The sequence below is a fragment of the Mustela nivalis genome (assembly GCF_964662115.1).
Source record: "Mustela nivalis genome assembly, chromosome: 13".
In the NCBI taxonomy this organism is placed as follows: Eukaryota; Metazoa; Chordata; class Mammalia; order Carnivora; family Mustelidae; genus Mustela; species Mustela nivalis.
This window is the reverse complement of record NC_139032.1, coordinates 5,831,416-5,852,039: the sequence shown is the minus strand read 5'-3', so window position 1 is coordinate 5,852,039 and position 20,624 is coordinate 5,831,416. Positions and strand designations below refer to the sequence as shown.

The following is a 20,624-nucleotide window of genomic DNA, read 5'->3' as shown; positions in this document are numbered from 1 at the left end:
CTCTGGAAGACCTGTGTTTGAAATGCATCCCAGTCACTTTCTAGCTGTGTGGGCTTTGTGCTGGCTGCTTAATTTCTCATTTGTAAAATGAGGGTGGGAATATTTACTCTGCAGAGTTGTGGTGTCAAAGCCCCTAGCTCAGAAACTGGCGATAAGTAGGTGCTCAGTATCTGGTAACCCTTGTTAATGTTACTTTATATGTTGATCATTCCAAACTCACACAGTAGGACCTTTCCAGGAATTGGGGGAAGGAAGGCAGGGCTGAGGGGAAGAGCCGTGCAGACTTGCTCAGTCTTTGGTTCAGTCTTTGGTTCTCTCACTCAGTCATTTCTGTTTTCTAGTAGAAGCTAGTAGGAACTCTAAGAAGGCTTGGTGTGGCCAAACAGAATGCCATCAAAAAGATACTTGTCTTCTCTTCCTTTTGCTGGTGAATGTGAACACCCCCTACCCCCCGACCCCGCTTTATGAACCCTGCTCATGTGTGTGCCTTTGAATCCCCAGGTCTCCAGGCTTTGGGTTGTCACTGGTTGCCGAGACCACCAATGGCACCTTCCTCAGTGCTGAACTGGCCTCCAATCCCCAGGGCCAGGGCGCGGCAGTGCTTCCAGAGGACCTCGGCAGGAACTGTGCCAAGCTGCTGCTCGAGGAGATCTATAGGGTATGTACTCAGCCTCTGCAGCTTTGGGAGCGAAGCCATCAGGAAGTAGTCACTGTCTCTCACTTTTATCCCTTAGCAACTTTCTTCCCTTCCAAGGGCTTAAGCCAAGTAGTTAATTTGTTCCTTCCCATTTGGCGGTTTAGCGTTAACTGCTTGAGTGGATTAGGTAAGCTAGTCCGAGAGCAGAGAGATACAGACAACGGGCAGGTAAGTCATACAAGAGAGAGAGGGTAAAAAAATGAAGCCGGTTTGGTGGTGATTGGCCTGTTAAAGATCACACACTGCCCTGACCAGCAGAGGCACCATCTCTCAGCTCCCCAAGATCCTGCAGTGGGGGAGTGGAGTCTCACTGTTTCCAAATTTTTCCAAGAGAAGCCAGAAATCTGGATTTGTATGTGACAGTTCAAGTAGAAAAGCTTATCGCTAGGCTAGGTTTTGCAATGTGCTCTGGAGCAGTGAACAACATCTGGGGAAGGCAGTCCTGCATTGGCACACGGTAGAGTCTTGGGAAGATCTGAAAGCAGTAAGAGACAGGACTTCACCACTTGCCATTTTGCTTCTGCAGCTCTGCTGTGGGAAATGGCTCAGACCTGCCTAGACCAGCCTGATCTTCCAGTTGCCAGGGTCTTTTCTCTGTTGGTCCGTGCAAGCAGCATGTGTGTGCGCACACATATGCTTACTGTGTCCTAAAGGCAGTTGAGCTGGCCTAAAAGAAGCAAGGAAGAAATTGGAAGGGAAGTAAAATGATGGCTGGGGAAAAGAAGAGGAAGCTTCCTGAAAATACTCTTTAAGGTCCATAAGCTTGGGGAGATGAGCGTCACGGATGCGGCTCCAAGGTTTCTGTTATTCTGCACTGTCTTTTGCTTTGGCTCCACATCTGGAAGCTGAAACTTTGCCCTTGGCATGCAGAATCCAGTTTAGGCTTTGTGGGATGTTCACTTCTCTGCCGTGTAGATGCAGCCCCATGTTCTCGAACTGAGTACCGGTGAGAGCTGTCCTCTGGGTGGTTTGCTACTGGATGGTGTACGGTATTTGTTTTCTGTCTAGCTCAAGAGCCTTTCATCTCCACGTTTGTCTCTGTGTGTATTTTGGGTTAATAGACCATTCTGTGGGTCCTTCTTGGAGTCCCCCAGGGAAGTTTTGCCCTGGTGAAGGCAACAAAAATCACATGGGAGCCCAGTGAAATAAACCAGTAAGGTGGGTACAGTGGTGATTTTTTTTTTTTTCATTCACTTTCTTTTGCCACTGTCATTGATCACTGTGGTAGGATGATGGCTGGGTCATGGGATCCCTGGACGGGCCGTACTGGGGAAGACAGCTTGTAAACAGTCTACTCGCCTGGTCCAAGTCAGCATTCTTGAAAACCTGTGATTGGTCTCAAGGTGGAACAACTACGAATGAACTGTTTTCAAGTTACTTGGGATTTGCAGGTCCTAAGTGGCTTTATTTCACGTCCCTCTCATTAAGATGAAGACAGAGAATAAAAATATATGTTTATAAAAAATAAAAAATTAAAAAAAAAAAGATGAAGACAGAGAACCTGTAGGTGTGTCTTCCTCGGAGTGCCTCAGCCGCTGTACTCCCCGTTCAACTGGGAACTAGCGAGGAAGAATCCACCGTGTCAGAGGCGTGCACTCCTGTCTGGCCTCAGCTCTTTGGGTGCTCAGTCAGCCTGATGGTACTAAACTCGGTGATTTTTGAAAGACGGGCAGTAACCGGAAGCTGGGAGTAAATGATCAAGAGCTCGTGCTGCCCGTTGCTCAGTTCAGGAAGTTAGTCATCTAGGTTTGTATGAGGAAAGATTGCGTGTTTTACGCGCACCCCTCAGTCCCTGTTGACGTGTGCAGGTGTCCCTTCCTAGGTCCTGTGGTGGCTGGCAGGCCCTCTCCCTGACTGGGGGGTGCTTCTATCTCTTTCCAGCGGACCTGGGGGCATTGGGAGCATTGCGTCACAGAACAGCCCCGTGGGAGTCCACGGGCACAGCTGGAGTGTGCAAGTTTGGTCTCCCTGTAAAGAGGGGATGAAAAGCCTCCGGGTGAAAGTGCAGCCACGGCCCATCAATCCCCAAGAGAGAAAACATGCAGTCTGGATTAGGTTGTTTTATTTTTGTTTACACTCCAGTTAAGTTCTGTTTTATACCATTTTCTTGTGCCTGGACCAGCTTTTCTGCCTTTGTTTTTAATCACTAAGAAAACATCCTTTGTATGTCTATGATCTTTAAGTTGTAAAAGGATGAAAATGCTTTATGCTTTTATGAGTAATTATTTTTAAGCTTTTGTTTATTAGAGAGCGAGTGCGTGTGCAAGCAGGGCTGGGAGAGGGAGGGAGGGACAAGCAGACCCCTGCTGGGCACGGAGCCCGCATGTGGGGCTGGATCTCACGACCCTGAGCTCACGACCTGAGCTGAAATAGAGTCAGATGCGCAACCGACTGAGCCCCCCAGGCGGCCCTGTGAATCGTTTTTCCTAGGTGTGCGATGTGACACGGTTTAAATGAGTAATAAAGATCCGTCCCTCTGAGGGTAGGGCTTATTTTTTATCAAAGTGTTCGTCGTCTTCTCTGACCCCTCGTTCCATCGGCGTCTCCCCGGTTACCGAGCCCCCTGGATTCTGCGGCAGCTTCTCTCCAGCTGCCTTTCTCAGCCGTCTGCTGCTGCCCCGTCTGCTGCTGCCCCGTCTGCTGCTGCCCCGTCTGCTGCTGCCCCGTCTGCTGCTGCCCCGTCTGCTGCTGCCCCGTCTGCTGCTGCCCCGTCTGCTGCTGCCCCGTCTGCTGCTGCCCCGTCTGCTGCTGCCCCATCTGCTGCTCCTCCCTCCCCCCCTCCTCTCGGACATCTCTTCCGTTCTGATCTCCCCGAGACACTGATCTCTGCTCAGAGACCTCCTGCTTCTCACTTCCCCAAGACAAAGGCAAACCCCGTGGCCCGGTTAGAAGACGCCTGCCTCAGTCTGTCATGCCTCTCCCGACAGTTTCTCATCCGTCTCCTCCACACACAGCATGCGGCCAGTTTTCGACGAGCCCTGGCTGCTCCTTGCTGGCCCTGGGCCCTGTGTCCCCCGTCCTCCTGCCCTTCCCTCTGGGGACCCCTCAGGCCACCATCCCCAGAGTCTCCCTCTGGTGCCAGCTGAATGACCGGCTGCTCCTGCCGCCTTGGCAGCCCCAGGGCCCATGTCCCCCAACGACCGTGTCGTGCTGGTTCTTCCCGAATTGTCTCTGTGCCTGCTCCTGTCTCATCTTCGCAGTAAGAGCCAAGCCACTTAGAACAGAGACTGCACCCAGTGCCTTGGCGGTGCCTCCGCTGCTCCCTCTGTGGAGCCTGTACACGGACCCCAACAGATCGATGGCACTGACGTACTGGCCCAGCACAAACGAGAAAGCAGCGAGGATGCTAGAAAAGCCCCCAGTGATAAGAAGGAGAGACGGAGGCGAGCGGTTTGATTTTAGGCGGTTAGGAGAGGAAGGAAGCACGTTGTGTAAGGCAGGCTTAGTGTTGTGGAGCCTCCTCTTCTCCGTGGGTCAGGGTGGAGATATATAAGCTGTAACTCTTCTTAAGATTTGCTAAATGAGATAAATATTGTCCTGCAGTATCTCCGGGAGTTTGGGAGGAGCAGTGGGTTTTCATAAAGGCTGGCAGTAGCGTAAACCCCCTCATTTTCTGACTCCATTGTCACAAATGAAGTCCCAACAGCAGAGAAGGGGTGTCTGCACCTGAGCACTGACTTATTCTCTACCTCGCACGCACCCCAAAGGACCGAGGCATGGCCACAGAAGCAGCAATGGGGGGCTACCTGTTCGCTCACAGTCCGGAAACAGGGTGTCTCACCGTGATGCTTCCAAAATACATGAAGACCCGGGGTCATCCTGCTTTCGCTGTGCACGATGTTTGAATTGTTTTCCATCAAGTTCTCCCTGGAAGGGTGATGAGAAATAAAGACACTTTGAAGGGCACAAATGCCAACAGCCATAACGCATGCATCGGTGGAAGCAAAATGGCAGAAGCGGTGGAGAAATTCAGGAACGAAAGAAGAAAGGCAATCAAAGCAGTCGTGTTCTGATATGAAGGAAAAGGAAGGGGAGGTGGGGGCAGTAATGCATAGCCAAACAGTACGCACAGAGGGGCTGAGCGTGGCAGTTCTCCAGCGTTAAAGCGCACGGGGAGAGAGATGAGAAGCTCCTGGAACAGGCCAGCAGTTTCTGAGTGTAACAGAATGTGTGCGTTGGTGAGACCCCTGGAAGGTGATGGTCCGTTCATGCCAAATCAGCTCCAGGACTGGTCATATAAAGAGAGGCAGCATTCACGTAGCCCTGGGTAGTGAACTGTACATTGCCTAGGGCCGATTACATGGTTCTGCTTGTATGTCCTGCCACTGCTTTCCTTACAAAGACAACGTCTCATTTTTCACTGGATACAGCTCAGTAAACGCATGGGCTCCGTGATTACCGGTGTTTTTATTAAGCGGTTCCTTTCATGCCCTAACGCTAGTTGGTATAAGGGTTACTGCTAAAGGACCGGCCCTGTTTTATTTCCGCTTGAACTTTGTAGTCTGCGTTTCTGTGGTCCTGATGCTCTGGGCCCTGCAGTTAGTTCCTTCCCTCTGTTTTGTTGGCTTTTCCATTTTCTGGTTGGTACAACAATTAATCTTTCAAGTGTTTGTGTTTACAGGGTGGATGTGTGGACTCGACCAATCAGAGCCTCGCTCTGCTGCTTATGACCCTTGGACAGCAGGATGTCTCCAAAGTCCTCCTCGGACCGCTCTCTCCCTACACGTGAGTGGTTCCCCCAGCCTCACCGCGCTGTCCGCTTTAAACTTCAGGTGCTCAGAACGACCCAGGTGTTGGGCCTCACACAGCTAGTCTCTGTGAACACCTGCTTGTCCTGATAGTTAGAGAGTCGGAGGCTGTCACCCTAAACCTGGTGTTCAGCAAGGATTTTGCTTCCGTTCTTTCTTGTAGCTTCACCATTCCCGTCTGTCATTGTCATTCTCATGTCATCTGTTACGTGACAAATTCTGGGCAGTTCTCCTGTGTATGCTTTAGATTTTGTTTCCATTTTGGAGGTAAACTCCTGGTTCTGTTCTAGGTTGGATTTTGTTGTTAGTTTTTTAAATCCCCCTTTTCCTTCACTGTGACAAAGAGGACTGTCTTTTTGTCCGACATGAGAGGGTGTGAGCTGGCTGGAAAGATGAAAGAGGAGGCAAAGTTCATGGTCCTGCTGCTGGACCAGCGGGGAAATTAGAGAGGTGAGTTTGAGGTCAAGGTGTTGTCCGAAGTTGACCGCTGAGGCATGGGAGCAAGCATTCTGTGAAAAGAGCAGCTCCGACCTAGTGATAAACTAGACTTAAATGATACACAGCCGAGTAGAAGCAGCATTTCCCATTGATAGCAACAGCCTCTGAGCACTGACCTCTGCGTGTATGTGCGTGCGTGCGTATCTACCTAACACCCTTACGTGGTCATCTGTGGGTGGGAGTTTGCTGGGTGGACCTTGTGTAGGCGGAGAGCGTCAGGTAGATCTGAGACTGAACTGTCCTTTTTCGGTTATCATGGTACCGATGCTGTCTATCTGAAAGGTACAGTACTGTGATAACTGAAGAATGGTGGTGCCATCACCTTGGGAGAGGGGCGCGCCCCGCCACGGCTGGGAGACCAGGGGACTGGGGGACAGTCTAATGGAGGCGTTTTTTTTTTTTTTTTTGGATTGGTGGTGGGATATTGTTTTGGAACAAGGAACTGGAAGAGAGTACAGTCTGTTAACAGAGGGGGAAGGCTGATAAGCAGGAGAGTGGTGAGGACCACACTGTCTCCTGATAGCTCGTGTAAAGTATTTCACAGCACGGGAGACGGGAAATTGAGTAAATGGCACCAGGAGTCAACTCTGCTAAGATAGACTTTGTAACTTGGGCAGTTAGAGAGGGAGGCCAAGGCTGGGAGCACAGCACCCTGAGTGCAGAGACTGGCTTCCTGTGGAGAGTTTGCGGGCTGTGGCCGATAGTCTGGGCCCGCCGCGGCCTCTTTAGCTGGTTAGTGGCTCTCGTGGCGGTGGCTTCCCAGCCTCTGCTCTGGGGCCTCCGAGGGCCTGACTGCTCGACAGCGTGAGGCTGTGTCTAGAAACCTGTGTGGTCGTGGGGCATGGGGTTTGGCAGAACATTATGTGAAAAATGGAATGTGTATTTTTATTTTTCCTTGACTTTTTTTTTTTTTTCATTTTTGCTTTAGGAGATAATTTTTTTTTCCCCAGTTTGGCTCCAAGGCCTTGTAACCTTTTCAAGTCAGCCGCCCCTGTGGAGATGGTCAAGATGTAACTGAACATTTTTAAAAGTTTCTGGGTCCTTGACTGCCTCCACACCAAGCATTCATCACAGTGTCCTGCCTCCAGAGACCTGGCCTAAATTATAATATGTCTTGGGAAAACAAAGTGGTCTGCTCTGACTGGAGCTTTAGAAGAGTAGGACACATTGCAAAATTATGTGTTTTGAGGCTTGGGGCTGGGCTTTACAGGACATTGATCCTCTGGATCACCGGCCTCCCAGGCTTCGTGTGAGGGAGGGGACAGCCTACCTTCTTTTTGGTAAACTAGCACAAGGGTGGGGGCCAGGGAGTTTATTTTTGAAGCTGGATCTCATTGGGACCCTCTTTCCTTTGTCGTCGTGGAAGGCTCCAGTGGCCCCAAGTGATGAAGAGGCAAAGGCAGGAGGAAGTATATGTCATTGAGGGACCTGGGAAGCGAAGTTGACGTAGGATTTGTGAACAGTTAAGGGTGAAAAGGGACAGAATCCATAATCAGGACAGTCATACTTGGGGGGAGCAGTTGATTGCAATCAGATTCAGGAGCTTTGGAGTTCAAACTGTCACGCTTACTTTAATGAGCCGTTAAAGTCATAAAAATTTATTTTCTGAAACCTGATTTCCGACAAAAACCAGAACCTTGGTTTAAAGAAGTGTATTCTGGCACTTGGCACATTTTGAGTGTTATAAATAGCTTTTCCAATATCTGTTTACAGAGTACTGGGATTAAAGATTTTTTTTTTCCCCATGCAGTGTTGCTTTCAGATCCTTCCGGAAAATAAGGGTCTCTATGTTCTTCCCTTCTTTCCTCCTCTCTCTGTTTAATTTCAGGAGATTGCTGTTGGTGGTTTTCTGTGTTCCTTGAGAAAGTAAGTCTATCTCTGTGAAGTTCTTCAGGAAGGTCAGAGAATTTTTTTTTTTTCAGTAGAATAAAATAATATTAAATGGCATGCTAGTATGTGTATACTCTCTTTTTGTTGAATTTATTGAGTTTTAGATTGTTATAGTTGGTGAAAGTGGTTCTGCCTTCCCTTCAAAAAGCTTAACTTCAGAGTTCAGGGAAGGATTTACACTTTATTTAAAGGCAGGGTGAACAAGAAGAATAAATACTAATGAGCATCTTAATTAGCTCTTGGGGAAATTGCTCACAGCTAGAGGCTGCGGTCCCAGAGCGTGCTGCATTCTGCTTGTGTGTACGCATCCAGTCCTCTGGGTTTCAGGGGCGGCTCTGCCCCAGAGCTCGGGACACAGTGTGGACCAGGCCCTGCGCACCCTGAGCTTCTGTCTCTTCAGTAGAGACGGTGATGGTCCTGAAGTCATGGGTTGGTGGAGGAGATACAGGGAGGCTCGAAAGAGGTCGAGCACAAAGCACTCCCAGCCGTGCAGTGGACCTCACGGAGCTCAGTTGATGCCAGGAGCCGAGGTCTGTGCCTGGGCGTCCCCTCAGCCTGGGAAGTCCAGCCTCCTGGTAAGGTCACTGTGGACACCAGGAGGCCTAGCAAACTTGTTTCGGGTGTTCTCGGACCTGAAGTCACTGTAAATTGCTCAGCTCCCTCTAAATCTGTATTCATTGTGACAAGCCTCCTGCAGTTATGTTACTAAACACACTGCACATTTTGTGTGTGTGTGTATGTGATTCCCAAGAATTCTGCAGGCTCGGTTTATTTAATGAACACTTACAGTGTGTACTGTTGTCCAGATGTTTAGGTGCTTTAAAAATACGAACTCGTGCAGTTTTCATGACCCATATCGACCCTGTGAGGGCTATAAAGGCAGGAAGGAACTCGCGCTCCCGTTTTCCAGGTGAGGGGGTTGAGGCTGGAGAGGTCAAGTCCTGTGCCCTGGGACGCACGGATCAGTGGGGTTCTGACCCAGACAGCCTCGTCCAGAGTCCCTGCTTCCCTGACGCACTGTGCTCTTGTGTAAGAGTGGGATTCCGTCCACATCGCTGGGCCCCAGGCACCTCCCTGCTGCATCTTGTCAGAGACCTCGCTTCAAATTCTGCTGTAAAACGATCTCCTTCTATCTTTAGTTAGAAGTCTAAAATAAACCAGGCCACTTTGTTTTCCCCCCCCTCGCTTTAATAAATGACCTCTTTCCTCTGCTTGTGAAGTGCTGGGGAGAGAGAGCCCAGTGTCCTTGTTCACACCGGCTGACTGGGGCCGTCGGCTCCCCCAGTCTGCCCCGCGGCTGCGGGAGACCAAATGAGGGAGCCCCCGGCGGTCTGGGCTCATTTGCTTAGCTGCTCTCTGCAGGCTGTGCGGCCTGCTGGACCTTACCTCTGGGGAGTGCAGGAAGTCCTGCAAAGCCCCGTCCCTTCTCTTATGCTCTTTGTACCCCAGAATGTATTTGGCAAGGGGGAAAACCAGGGATATCCTTACTTTTCAGATGAAAAGAGTGAAGTAGTTAAATTCAGTTGTAAAGGTGGCAGGAAGCAGAGAGTTGGGCTGGGGGAGATGTGAGGTCGCCGTGTTTGGCGGAGAACTCGCTCTGAACATTTGTTCTTGGAATAGAGGTCAACAGGTTTCGGGAAAGCCACGGTTGGGCAGAAAAAGCACCACCTGTGTATATTTTTAAAAGCTGGTCTGTCATGACTGTGGGGTCCCATTGAACAGATCCTCTTCCTACCCCTGAAATTTTCCCCTCAACTTCCAGAGCAACACCTTAGGCCTGAGAAGCAGGTAACCCTAATATCTAAGTGACTTGGTGATGCAGGAGGCAGGACTCTGTCAGGTTTTGTGTCTGTGGAGCTGCCACAGAGAGGCCTCTCTCAGGATCCTGGCACCCCCGCCGTGTCAGTCTTCAGAAGGGTGACCTGGGGAGGGGGGTTGGTGTTTAAGGGGTGGGGTGGGCCGCGTGGCAAGTCGCAGGCACTTGGGGTTCAACGGGCAGGTGCCCGTGAGCCCAGTGGACTTTACCTGTTGACCAACAGAGGTGGTGGGAAACCACCCTTTGAAAATACACAGGAAAAATGATCTCTGTGCACCAGTAGTCTCTGAAACGTATTTGTCAGATGGACTAAAGGCTTTCATAGGAAAGCATTTTTCTACAAAAGTATTATTGTTTTTGGTTTTGTTTTTTCCTGAAAATAAATCTTCACTTTTTCCTGAGCAACAACCAAAAAGCCCGCTGTACAGTTGTCTAAGTCAGGAGTTCAAAACCTTCACACAAGGAGTCGTGTAGAGAGAATTCCAGTTGTCTAAAACGGTGGGTCTGCAGAGCCGCCCGGTACACACTGCAGGTGGTCCCAGTGCCTCACTGAGCGGCCGAGCTGCTGTCAGCGGGCCACAGCCCCTCTTGTGTGTGGCCCAAGAGGTGTCCAAGGGTGTGAGTCTGCTTGTGTCCAAGAGGTGTGAGTCTGCCGGGTGTTGCTGGGGAGAGAGGGGAGGGGGGGTGTCCTGCCCCGGGAGGCACAGCCATACCGCATAGAGCTACGGACGTGACTTGCTAAATTCCCGCAGGAGATGGTTAGGATTTAACACCATCTGGTTATTTCTCGGCTTCTGGGGAAGCCATTCTGAAGCCTCCCCGCGGCCCCTTCCTGCAGGCCTCCTCAGACAGGCAGAGGGGCTGGCGGAACATCTTGTAGGACGTGGACCCGACTTTGCTTTTGCTACAAACACCTGAGGCTGCAAATATGTTGGCCTGTGTTTCCCCGGCCTGTACCAGCAGCTCAGGGGCACGCAGAGGCCCCTCGGGGGTCCTGCCCGCTGCCGAGGGTGTCTGGGTTTTCCAGCACCGTGCAGCGATTCACCGCACCGCAGGCTGGGGAGGCGGTGGGAGCCGAGGGCGCACTGGGCCGGTGCAGGGGCTCAGGCTGCAACCGAACAGGCCGTGCGCTCCTCGGAACACAGACAAGTGGTGAGTTGGCTGCCGCTGTTTGCCTTCTGCCTGCAGATGTCGAGTGTTTATCTGTGGGTTCGATGTGTTTGTTTTCTCTCCTGGGACAGGGTGGGGGGCGTGGTGGGGCCGGGACAGAGAGCAAGAAACTGGCCATTTCAGTTGGTGAGGAGGACGGGGACACCCGCAGGGGAGAACCGGGCTTCCCTTCAAGCTGAGCGCGAGGACGCCGCCTGGCAAAGGCAGCCGTGGCACTCGAGCCCCCTTCCGGGCCTCACGCAGCCGGTAGGGTGCCACAGACGCGGGCTGTGCCCTGGGGCCGCTTTACCAGAGGCTCAGCGGGCACTGGCGACACAGCTCTGCAGAAGCATTAATTAGACACCACGAGTGGAGCCAGGCATACCATGGAAACCAGAGAGCCTGCTGGAGGAGGCTTTCGTAGGAGAGTTGCCAAACGGGAGGTTACTTTAAAGATGGGGGTGAAGAGAGAGCAGAGAAGCAAGGGACTTGCCGCACGCGCGGGAACTGCTTCCCAGCGCACTTAACTGTTTCTTCTCTTAGTCCCTGAGGTGCCGGTCGTTGTCCCACCCCCTTTCCCTCGTTTGTAGACTGAAGGACAGACAGACAGGAGGAGTGCGAAATTCACCACAGTAGGGTTTGTGCTCACTTGGATATATACTGTGTGAGGCTGTTAGCCGGGCCTAGTACTGGGCTAATACTTCTGAATTTCATGAATATTGTTTTTTTTTTTTTTTGAACAGCTGTATTTTTTTTGAGCTGCCTTTTTTTTTTTTTTTTAAGGTTTTATTTATTTGAGATAGAGAATGAGTGAGAGAGAGAGAGAGAGCATGGGGGTGAGGGTCAGAGGGAGAAGCAGACTCCCCTGCTGAGCAGGGAGCCCGATACAGGACTTGATCCTGGGATTCCAGGATCGTGACCTGAGCCAAAAGCAGTCGCTTAACCAACTGAGCCACCCAGGTGCTCCTTGAACAGCTATACTGAGATATAATTCACCTACCACACAGTTTACCCATTTAAAGTGTACAGTTCAGGGGTGCCTAGATGGCTCAGTGAGTTAAGTGTCTGACTCATGGTTTTAGCTCAGGTCGTGATCTCAGGGTCATGAGATTGAGCACCACATTGGGCTCCCCGCTTAGCGGGGAGTCTGCTCAAGATTGTCTTCCTCTGCCCCTCCCCCACAGGTGCGTGCACGTGTCCGTGTGTGCTCTCTCTCTAAAACAAATCAGTAAATCCTAAAAAAAATTAAAGTGTACAATTCAGTGGCTTTCTATATACTCCCAAAGTTGTGTAACCATAACCACAGTTTCAGAACAGCCCTAATTTTAGAACGTGTTTACCACCGCAGAAAGAAACTCTTCGCCCATTCACGGTTGTTCCCCATCCTTCCTGCTCCCCCCAAGCCCTGGGCAACCACTAATCTGCTTTTTGCCTCTGTTGTTTGCCTGCTCTGGCCATTTCATACAATATGTGGTCTTTCGTGACTGGCTTCTTTGAGCACGATGTTTTCAGAGTTCATCCATGCTGGGACATGTGTCCGGACTGTGCTCCTTTTCAAGGCCAAATAATACTCCCTTGTAGAGACACCCCACCTCTTGTTCATCCATTCATCAGTTGACGGGCATTTGGGTTGTTCCTTCTGTTTTGGCTGTTACGAATAATGCTATCGCCAGCATTCGTGTCAAGCTCTTGTGTGGGTGTGTTCCACTTCTCTGTGGTTGTATCTGCAAGGGGGGTCACTGGATCATGTGGGAAGTCCTTACTGAAGACTTGATGGCCGGACGGTTGTCCACAGGGCCACGCCGGATTAATATTCCAGCCAGCAGTGCCGAGGCGACTGACTGCTTCACATCCTCACCCAGACACGGGAGGGCTCTCTGTTTGATTGTGGCCATCCTGTGGGGTGTGAAATAGGATCTTCTGGTCGTTTTGGTTTTCATTTCCCTAAAACGACTAACAATGTTGAGCATCTTTTCACGTGCTTATTAGCTATTTGTATGTCTTTGGAGAAATGTCTCTTCAGATCCTTTGCCCATCTTGGATTATTTGGGTTGTAAGATTTCTTTATATTCTCAATACCAGACCCTTATCAGATTTGATTTGCAAATACTATTTTTTTCCATCCTGGAAATAGTATTTGATTTGCAAATACTATTTTTTTCCATCCTGGGAATTGTCTTTTTACTTTCTTGATAATGTCCTTGGATGCACAAAAGATTTTAATTTTGAAAGGGATGCCTGGGTGGCTCAGTCATTAAGTGTTTACCTTCAGCTCAGGTCATGGTCCCAGGGTGCTGGGATGGAGCCCAGCATCAGGCTCCCTGCTCTGCTGGAAGCCTGCTTCTCCCTCTCCCACTCCCCTAGCTTGCATTCCCTCTCTCACTGTGTCTCTCTCTGTCAAATAAATAAATAAAATCTTAAAAAAAAATAAGATTTTAATTTTGATCAAGTGCAATTTATGTTTTTACTTTTATCACTCTGCTTTTGGTGTTGTATGTAAGAAACCAGTGTCTGGGGCGCCTGGGTGGCTCAGTGGGTTAAAGCCTCTGCCTTCGGCTCAGGTCATGATACCAGGGTCCTGGGATCGAGCCCCACATTGGGCTCTCTGCTTAGCAGGGAGCCTGCTTTCTTCTCTCTCTGCCTGCCTCTCTGCCTACCTGTGATCTCTGTGTGTCAAATAAATAAATAAAATCTTAAAAAAAAAAAGAAAGAAAGAAACCAGTGCCCAGCTCAAGATCATGAGGATTTTCTCCTGTGTTCTCTTCTGTGAGTTTGATGTGTTAGCTGTTAAATTGAGGCCCTAAATCCATCTTGAGTTAATTTTTGTGTATGATGTGAGGAAGGGGCCCACCTTCATCTTTCTGCATGCGGGGCTGTCCCAGCAGCATTTGTTGAAAACACTATTATTTCACCTTTGAATTATCTTCGTATCCCTTTTGAAAATCAGTTCACCATAAATGTGTGGGTTTATTTCTTGACTCTCAACTCTTTCCCGTTGGTCTTTATGTCTAGAGTCAGTACTTTGGAAGCTTCTCAGGTAATTCCATGTGCAGGCAGGGTTAGAGCCACCTGGCTCGGCTCAGGAGTTTGGATGGTTCCGTCAGGAGGCCATAGGACACATGGTTGCTGGATACTTCATCACTGAGATGCAGACCATATCTTCTTAACTAAACCGGTGTCCCCAAACCTGCCTGATTAAGAATCACCAGGGAGGGGCACCTGGTTGGCTCCGTCAGTGAAGCATCTGCCTTCAGCTCAGGTCATGATCCTGGGATCCTGGGAAGGAGCCCCGCATTAGGCTACCTGCCTACTTCTCCCTCTGTCACTCTACCTGCTTTTGTTCACTTTCTCTTTTTCTGTCAAATAAATAAATAAAATCTTTAAAAAAAAAAAAAATCACCAGGGTCCTTGTTAAGCAGAGATTTCTGGCCCTTGTGCATTAGGGAGACAAGGCTTGTAAGGGGTGGGGAAGGGCCGACTTCGTGTTGGCGAAGGGCTGACGTCGTTGTAGAGCTTCCAGGCTCTACTACGTGGGCCCTTGCTCCCTACCAGTTGTTAGTTGAGTAGAACCTTCGGGAACTTGTGTGTTTAATGAACCCTCCAGGTGAGTCTTATGGTCAGGCCAGCTGGGAGGATGCTGCATCTGCTAGGGCAGACCGGTAGAAGCCTGCTTCCCTGTTCCATGGCCTTTCCATGGAATTGCTGTTCCCAAGGTACTGTTGAGATGAGGCCATCATTCTGTCTTTTTTCTTTTCTTTTTTTAAGATTTTTATTTATTTGACAGACAGATCACAAGTAGGCAGAGAGGCAGGCAGAGAGAGAGAGGAGGAGGAGGAGGCAGGCTCCCTGCTGAGCAGAGAGCCCGATGTGAGGCTCGATCCCAGGACCCTGGGATCATGACCCGAGCCGAAGGTAGAGGCTTAACGCACTGAGCCCGGCTCCCCGGCCATCATTCTGTCTTAAAGGAGATGACAAGAAACAGCCCTATGAAACTCCGCGTTACATTTACTGTGAGCTCCTCCCTGGCCACCTAGTTTAATATGGCCGGCCGTATACACGCAAACATGTTGTACCCACATTTCTTCCCACCCGCTTGCCTTGTTTCCTTTCTTTAAGTTTCCACAGTTAGAGAGTATTTAACTTGTCTACCCCACTACATTGACAGCTCCCTGAGAGAAGGGACTTTTTTGTTGACTGCAACATCCCTAGCACCAAGGACTGTTCTTGGTACAACGTACACACTCAGTAAATGTGTGTGGAGTGAATGGAAGGGTTATATTGAAGTTGAGGAGTGAAGAGAGACACTGTCAGTTTTGGCCTCTGTGTGGTTGTCCGGCGTGATGCTGTGAGTCACGGGAGTGCATGTGTATCTCTCTGGATGTTAGTCTCAAAGACTAACGCTGTATTTATGTCCGCTCGAACGGCATGGGGCCGGATGACTCACGTGTCGTGTACTAACCTCAGACCTTTAAAAATCTAATTTATCTTGTATTGTTTGCATCTCCATAGGCTGTCCAAATCTACTCTGGAAAATGGCGGGCTGTGAATAAATACTATTTAATGAGCTTTGATTGAGACATTCTTAATTTTAGATATTCTTGATCTGTGAAAAGTAAAAGCTTGGGTTCTAGATGGGGGAAGGAGAACTTTTTTTTGAAAATGGAATTCCTTTTTCACCCCTCCCTCGTTTTTTGTTTTTGTATTTTGTTTGTTTGTTTTTTCCTTTTTAGGATAGAATTTTTGCGGCATTTGAAGAGCTTTTTCCAGATTATGTTTAAAATTGAAACCAAGCCATGTGGTGAAGAACTCAAGGGTGGGGATAAAGTGCTGATGACCTGTGTTGGCATCGGTTTCTCCAACCTTAGCAAGACCCTCAAGTGATACTCTCACCAGACAAGGCCCCAACGCCTACAAGCAAAGCAGAAACTGCCACGGACACCCATCAGGACCAAGTCCAAATTCATCCAGGACAGGTTATGCTCTTACATTAAGGATTTCTTAACTTCCATTAAAAAAAAAAAAAAAATCAGTATATTCGAAGAAAAGACATCTCTGTATCATGTGGCTTCTTGCTGTTTTTGCGGTGGTGCTGACATTCCTCAGGAGGCCCAGTCACAGCAAGTGCACCCTTGGCTCACCTGATGACAAGTATGCCTTCAGGGCACTGTTGTGCCACTAGAACAGCCTTCCAGCTGCATTCCTGGGCTTCCGGCCCGTGGAGCCTGTCACCGTTCTTCCTGCAAGGGCTGATGTGCTGAGCCTTGGTTTCCAGGTAGGGGTTACTGAGATAACAGGGCGACGTGCACTGCTCGCGCGTGTCAGGATCGGTCTGTGAAGCTCATTGGTGCCTCGTCTTCTGAATGGACTGACATCTTGGAGGCAGGTGTCGCCCCCCACCCCCGTCTGGCTCATCGTATGTGTGTGTGGGGCGAGGGGTGCCTGGGGAGGGCAGGGGTCCATTAAAGTTATTGGATATTTTCTCTATCTAAGGTGTGCGGTATATTTTCTTATTTTATCCTTAGGGTAGCTCTGCAATATGGATTTTATTAAATTCTTAAGAAAACCCACGGAGGGAGGGTATTTTATCCCTTTGAAGTTTACAGTGTAAAGACAGTAGATGTACTGATTTTAAAGTGCTCCATGTAATAGTGTCAGAGTCTGGAATTGGGCCCGACTTGCAAGCTCCCACGTCCGATGGTTACTGCCCCATGGATGCCAGCGGAAGATCTGCGGATCATAGGTCCAAGATAGAGAACTTTGTAACTGGAGCACAGCAAGCAGCATGAACCTCATGTTTGGATCGGATTCCCCTGTCCCCCAAGTCCCACAGTGACGACGTGAGGCAGGGGTGGGGAGCAGGGCGATGCCCAGCCTGCAGTGGGCTTGCCTTGCAGCCGAGGAGTCTGCACGCTCGGGGACTCCTCCTCTTCCAGCAGCCTGCTCTTTCTTCCAGGTGGGGACATTACTGCATCCCTCAGGACTGCTTGCAGGGAGCACCATTAGGACAAAGGGCCCAGGGAAAGGCCTCCCGAGCAAGGACATGCAGGAACGCTCGGACAACTAACAGAGTCTACATTTGGTAGGTGTATGGGGCTACAGTTAGTAGGAAAGAAAAGATCTAATTCTTTCTACGAGGATTCCCAGTGGTGTTCTCCACCTGGGGGCTGCAGGTGGTTCGAAGGAAGGAAAGATCTTTCTCTCCCCAATCTTTGTACCCTTTCTTTTTCGGGGGAAAGGGACTAGAGAAAGTCTGCGCTGTCATGACTGGGGGTGTGGGAACATGGGGAGATGTAAGCCTCACATGGGAGAAAGCCAGGCCGTTTGCAACGATGGCATTCCACTTACTGAGAACTTTACATAGCTCTTAGGTTTTGTTATGCAGAAGGAATGAACACAAACTGGGGGACCTGGGTGGCTCAGTGGGTTAAGCTTTTGCCTTTGGCTCAGGTCATGATCTCAGGGTCCCGGGATCAAGCCCGACATTGAGCTCTCTACTCAGTGGGGAGCCTGCTTCCCCCTCTCTGTCTTTGCCTACCTCTCTGCCTACTTGTGATCTCTCTGTCAAATAAATAAATAAAATCTTAAAAAAAAAAAAGAGAGAGAGAGAGAACACAAACTTAGCAGTTGAGAACAATACCCATGTATCCTCTCCATTCTCTAGGTTGGAGGTGCTGATAGGCTTGGCTGGATTCTCTGCTTAGAGTCTCACAAGGCCGATGCCCGCTGGGCTCTGGCAAAGAATGAGCCAGCTCATTCAGATTGTTGGCAGAATTCAGGTTCCAGGACTAGAATTCCTATTTCTGGCTGGCTGTCAGCTGGGGACATCTTTCAGCTTCGAGAGGTGGCCTGGATTCCTTGTACCTTGCTTCCCTCTGTCTTCAAGCCGGCGATGGTACATTGAATCCTGTCGCATCCAGCCTTTCTCGTGCTTTGTCTCTGACTTTTTCTTCTGGCACCAGCGGAAGAAGACTCATTACTGTAGTTGCTTTTAAATGCCTCCTGTCTTACCTGGATAATCTCTCTATTTTAAGGTCCCCTGATCACAACAATACCTACGTTTGTGTTTGAATAGCTAGGGGCTTGAATCAGGGTCAGTTGTCTGAGAATTCTGCCTACCACACCTGCTGCCCTCTGTTTACTGCTGCTGCTATTTGAATCCAGAACGGCCCATGAGTAAATTTAGAACTAAGGGGCCATGTTGCTTTGGACACAACAGATATTATCCCCAGGGGCTTTCTGTCTGTTGTAGCAAGCTCCGGAAATGGTACTGTTGGCCAGTAAACGGGTGGCGTGTGGACTGCAGGCAGATCATTGCAAGCAGTAGAAGGGTGTGTGCTCCTCTCTGCTGTGAACATGGGAGCGTCCAGTGTTTTCAGCCCTCCTCCTGGAGTAGCTCCCTCTGCAGTGGGAATATCTGGTAGTGGTGTAGATACAGCCAAAGGAGGGGAAATGTAGTATTTATGCATACTGCGCGCTCCCAGCCCCTTCTCAAATGCCCAAGAGAAGCAGTACCGTTCACTGAGCAGGAGCCATTCTGTGCAGTAGCTGGTCCATCCATCTTTGACACTGGGCCCCTCCAGTGTCTTCCTTGTTCTTAGATTTGCTCCTGGTTGGTCCAGCTGCCCCTGGGGTAGTTTGAAGAGAAATTCTAGCATTTTTAGCCTTGGTTTTCTTAGTTTTTCTGTTTCCTGTCAGACAGAAACAGAGCATCCTGAATTCATTGAGGGTGGTGATTTTTATTTTAAGGACCTATACACCTGTGACCTTCTTGGGGGGTCTTGGCGGAGCTTTCAGCACCATTCAGACTACATTCTGTGTAAACACCAGCCCGCCTCCTTGGTCATAATTGTTTTACCATGTTCGTCAAGGCAGTTGGCAGGAGGTGGGAGGAAGCCAGGATATTGCAGCAGAGAGTGCTGATGGGGAAAGAGCAGCAGGAGGCTCCGCGGAGGTCCAAACTGCCCTCAGAGGCCGGCTAAACCTCGTGGTTTATTTATTTTTAATCTTTTCTGGTAAGAACTGGTGAAGGACATCACTGATTGCATACCCAATAAGAAAACCCAAAAGCTTATGTTGCGTTATGGTGCCTGTCTTCTCACTGTTACGGGAACACAAAACCCCGTGAGGTGGCCATTTCCTGCTAGGTCTTTTGTTTTGGGAGCCTCCTCAGCGGGGCCTCTGCTGGCTGAGTGAAACCTTCGGAAGTAGGCTGGCTGGAGTAGAGGAGCCTGGAAGAAGTGGGTAGGATCAAAGGTAGATGGAGAGAAGGAAACACCAGGGAAGTAAGGAATTTCCACAGGGTTGGCCATGCCTACGGTGGGGGGGGGACTCCCCCGGGTGAGGTCGGGGACTAAGCCTGGCTGATGAAATGGGTTTACTGGGGGCTTTGGTCACGGCGTGAGGAGGAGGATGTGGGGTCCCATTGGCTCTGCCGGTTGCATTGGAGAGCTGTGTCTGGACCAGTGTGGGCAATGTGAGCCCGTCCGTGATGAACAGGGGGGCATCCCCACCGGCTGGTGCCCCACCCACGTCTCCGTTGTTCTTCACGGACTCTGGGGGGGACAAGAAGCAGCTTCCGCTCAGTCAGAGCATCCACGGTCAGACCACACTAGCGTGTTCTTCAGAAGGACTGATGGCTAATGGGAATGTCAGCGCACAAGCGGGGTCTTTTGGGACTCGAGTTGACTAGATCTAAAAGGCCATTGGAGTGGAATAATTTATCAGTGTTCGGCCTCTTACAGAAGCCAAGCCACATCGCTCATTTTCTCAAACAAATAAAAGCCTTCATTTTGTCTGGGGCTGCTCCGATTCCTTGTCATATTTGGCCCACACCTGTGAGACAGTCTGACCCCAAGCCTGAGAGCAGGCTTTGGGTCAGCCCTGTTGACCAGCCCAGGTCAGAATTTGGGCTGAGGGGCTGCTCCCTCTCTTCCTGGTCCTTTTGATGCTGGTGGTAGCCGATGTGGATCCCACTCTGCTGAGACCCTTCCATTGGGTCCGCAGGGAAGCGACGGTCGTCTCGGGAGGTAAGTGTGGTGCAGCTTGCTTTCTGGGTCGTCTTGGCTGCTGACCAGCTGTTAGGACATGAACTAATTTACCTCCCCACACTTGGATTTCCTCTGTGGAACCGAAGTCGATGTGTGAGATGGTGCAAGAAAATAAAATCAGAAAGATGCCCACCATTACGAACTTGTCCCACCAGCCCTCCCCCATTCTCATATATGTTTATTTGGGTGAGTTGGCATGAGTTTTTGTTTTTGTTTTATAAATAGCAAGATATTTTCCCCGAGGTCTCAGGACACTCTGTTTCCTTCCTATTCCCAATCTTCTAAAGAGTCTTGTACCCCCAAATATTCAGATTGATTCATTTGTTAATAATTTCTGCTACCATTTGGGCAATATTATATTCAAGCCAATGAATTTCTGGAAATCAGAGGCCAGCCTAAAGACTGGCTTAAGGATAAGGAACCAGCCCAGCAAGGAGACACAGGACAGCTCTGTATGTCTACTCCTTGAATACCCTATCACCAGGGCCATGAGAATCATTGGCCTTGCTGCTGGACTCGCTGGTGTTGTCCCCTTGGGCAATTGGTCTTGGGAGCAGATGATGCCCTAAAAGAAGAGGGATCTTCATAGGTCATTTAGGAAAGACACTGGTGGGGACTATATATTTTCAGATGGTGCCTGGCGTACTGTGGGGACAGATCCAACTTCAGGCTGTGACAGCTTACCTCAGGCTGTTTTAAATGCTGAAGTCACTTGGTTTCAGACCTTCTGGTTTGGACCTCTCTTGTTCTCGCGCTTTGATTTGACCTTCCTGCTATTT

The 20,624-nt window shown here is 49.8% G+C and overlaps 1 protein-coding gene across 4 annotated transcripts in view; it reads left to right on the top strand.

The window, feature by feature from the left end:
• RCL1 (RNA terminal phosphate cyclase like 1) overlaps positions 1-16,282 on the top strand; it is a 64,528-nt gene extending 48,246 nt beyond the window's left edge. For all 4 annotated transcript variants that reach the window (XM_082694315.1, XM_082694317.1, XM_082694318.1 and 1 more), the window contains 3 exons: positions 502-658; positions 5,319-5,422; positions 15,529-16,282. In XM_082694315.1, the coding sequence (XP_082550441.1) occupies positions 502-658; positions 5,319-5,422; positions 15,529-15,679 (412 nt within the window). In that variant the 3' untranslated portion in view covers positions 15,680-16,282. The remainder of the gene's footprint in view (positions 1-501; positions 659-5,318; positions 5,423-15,528) is intronic.
• Positions 16,283-20,624: the final 4,342 nt, after the last annotated feature.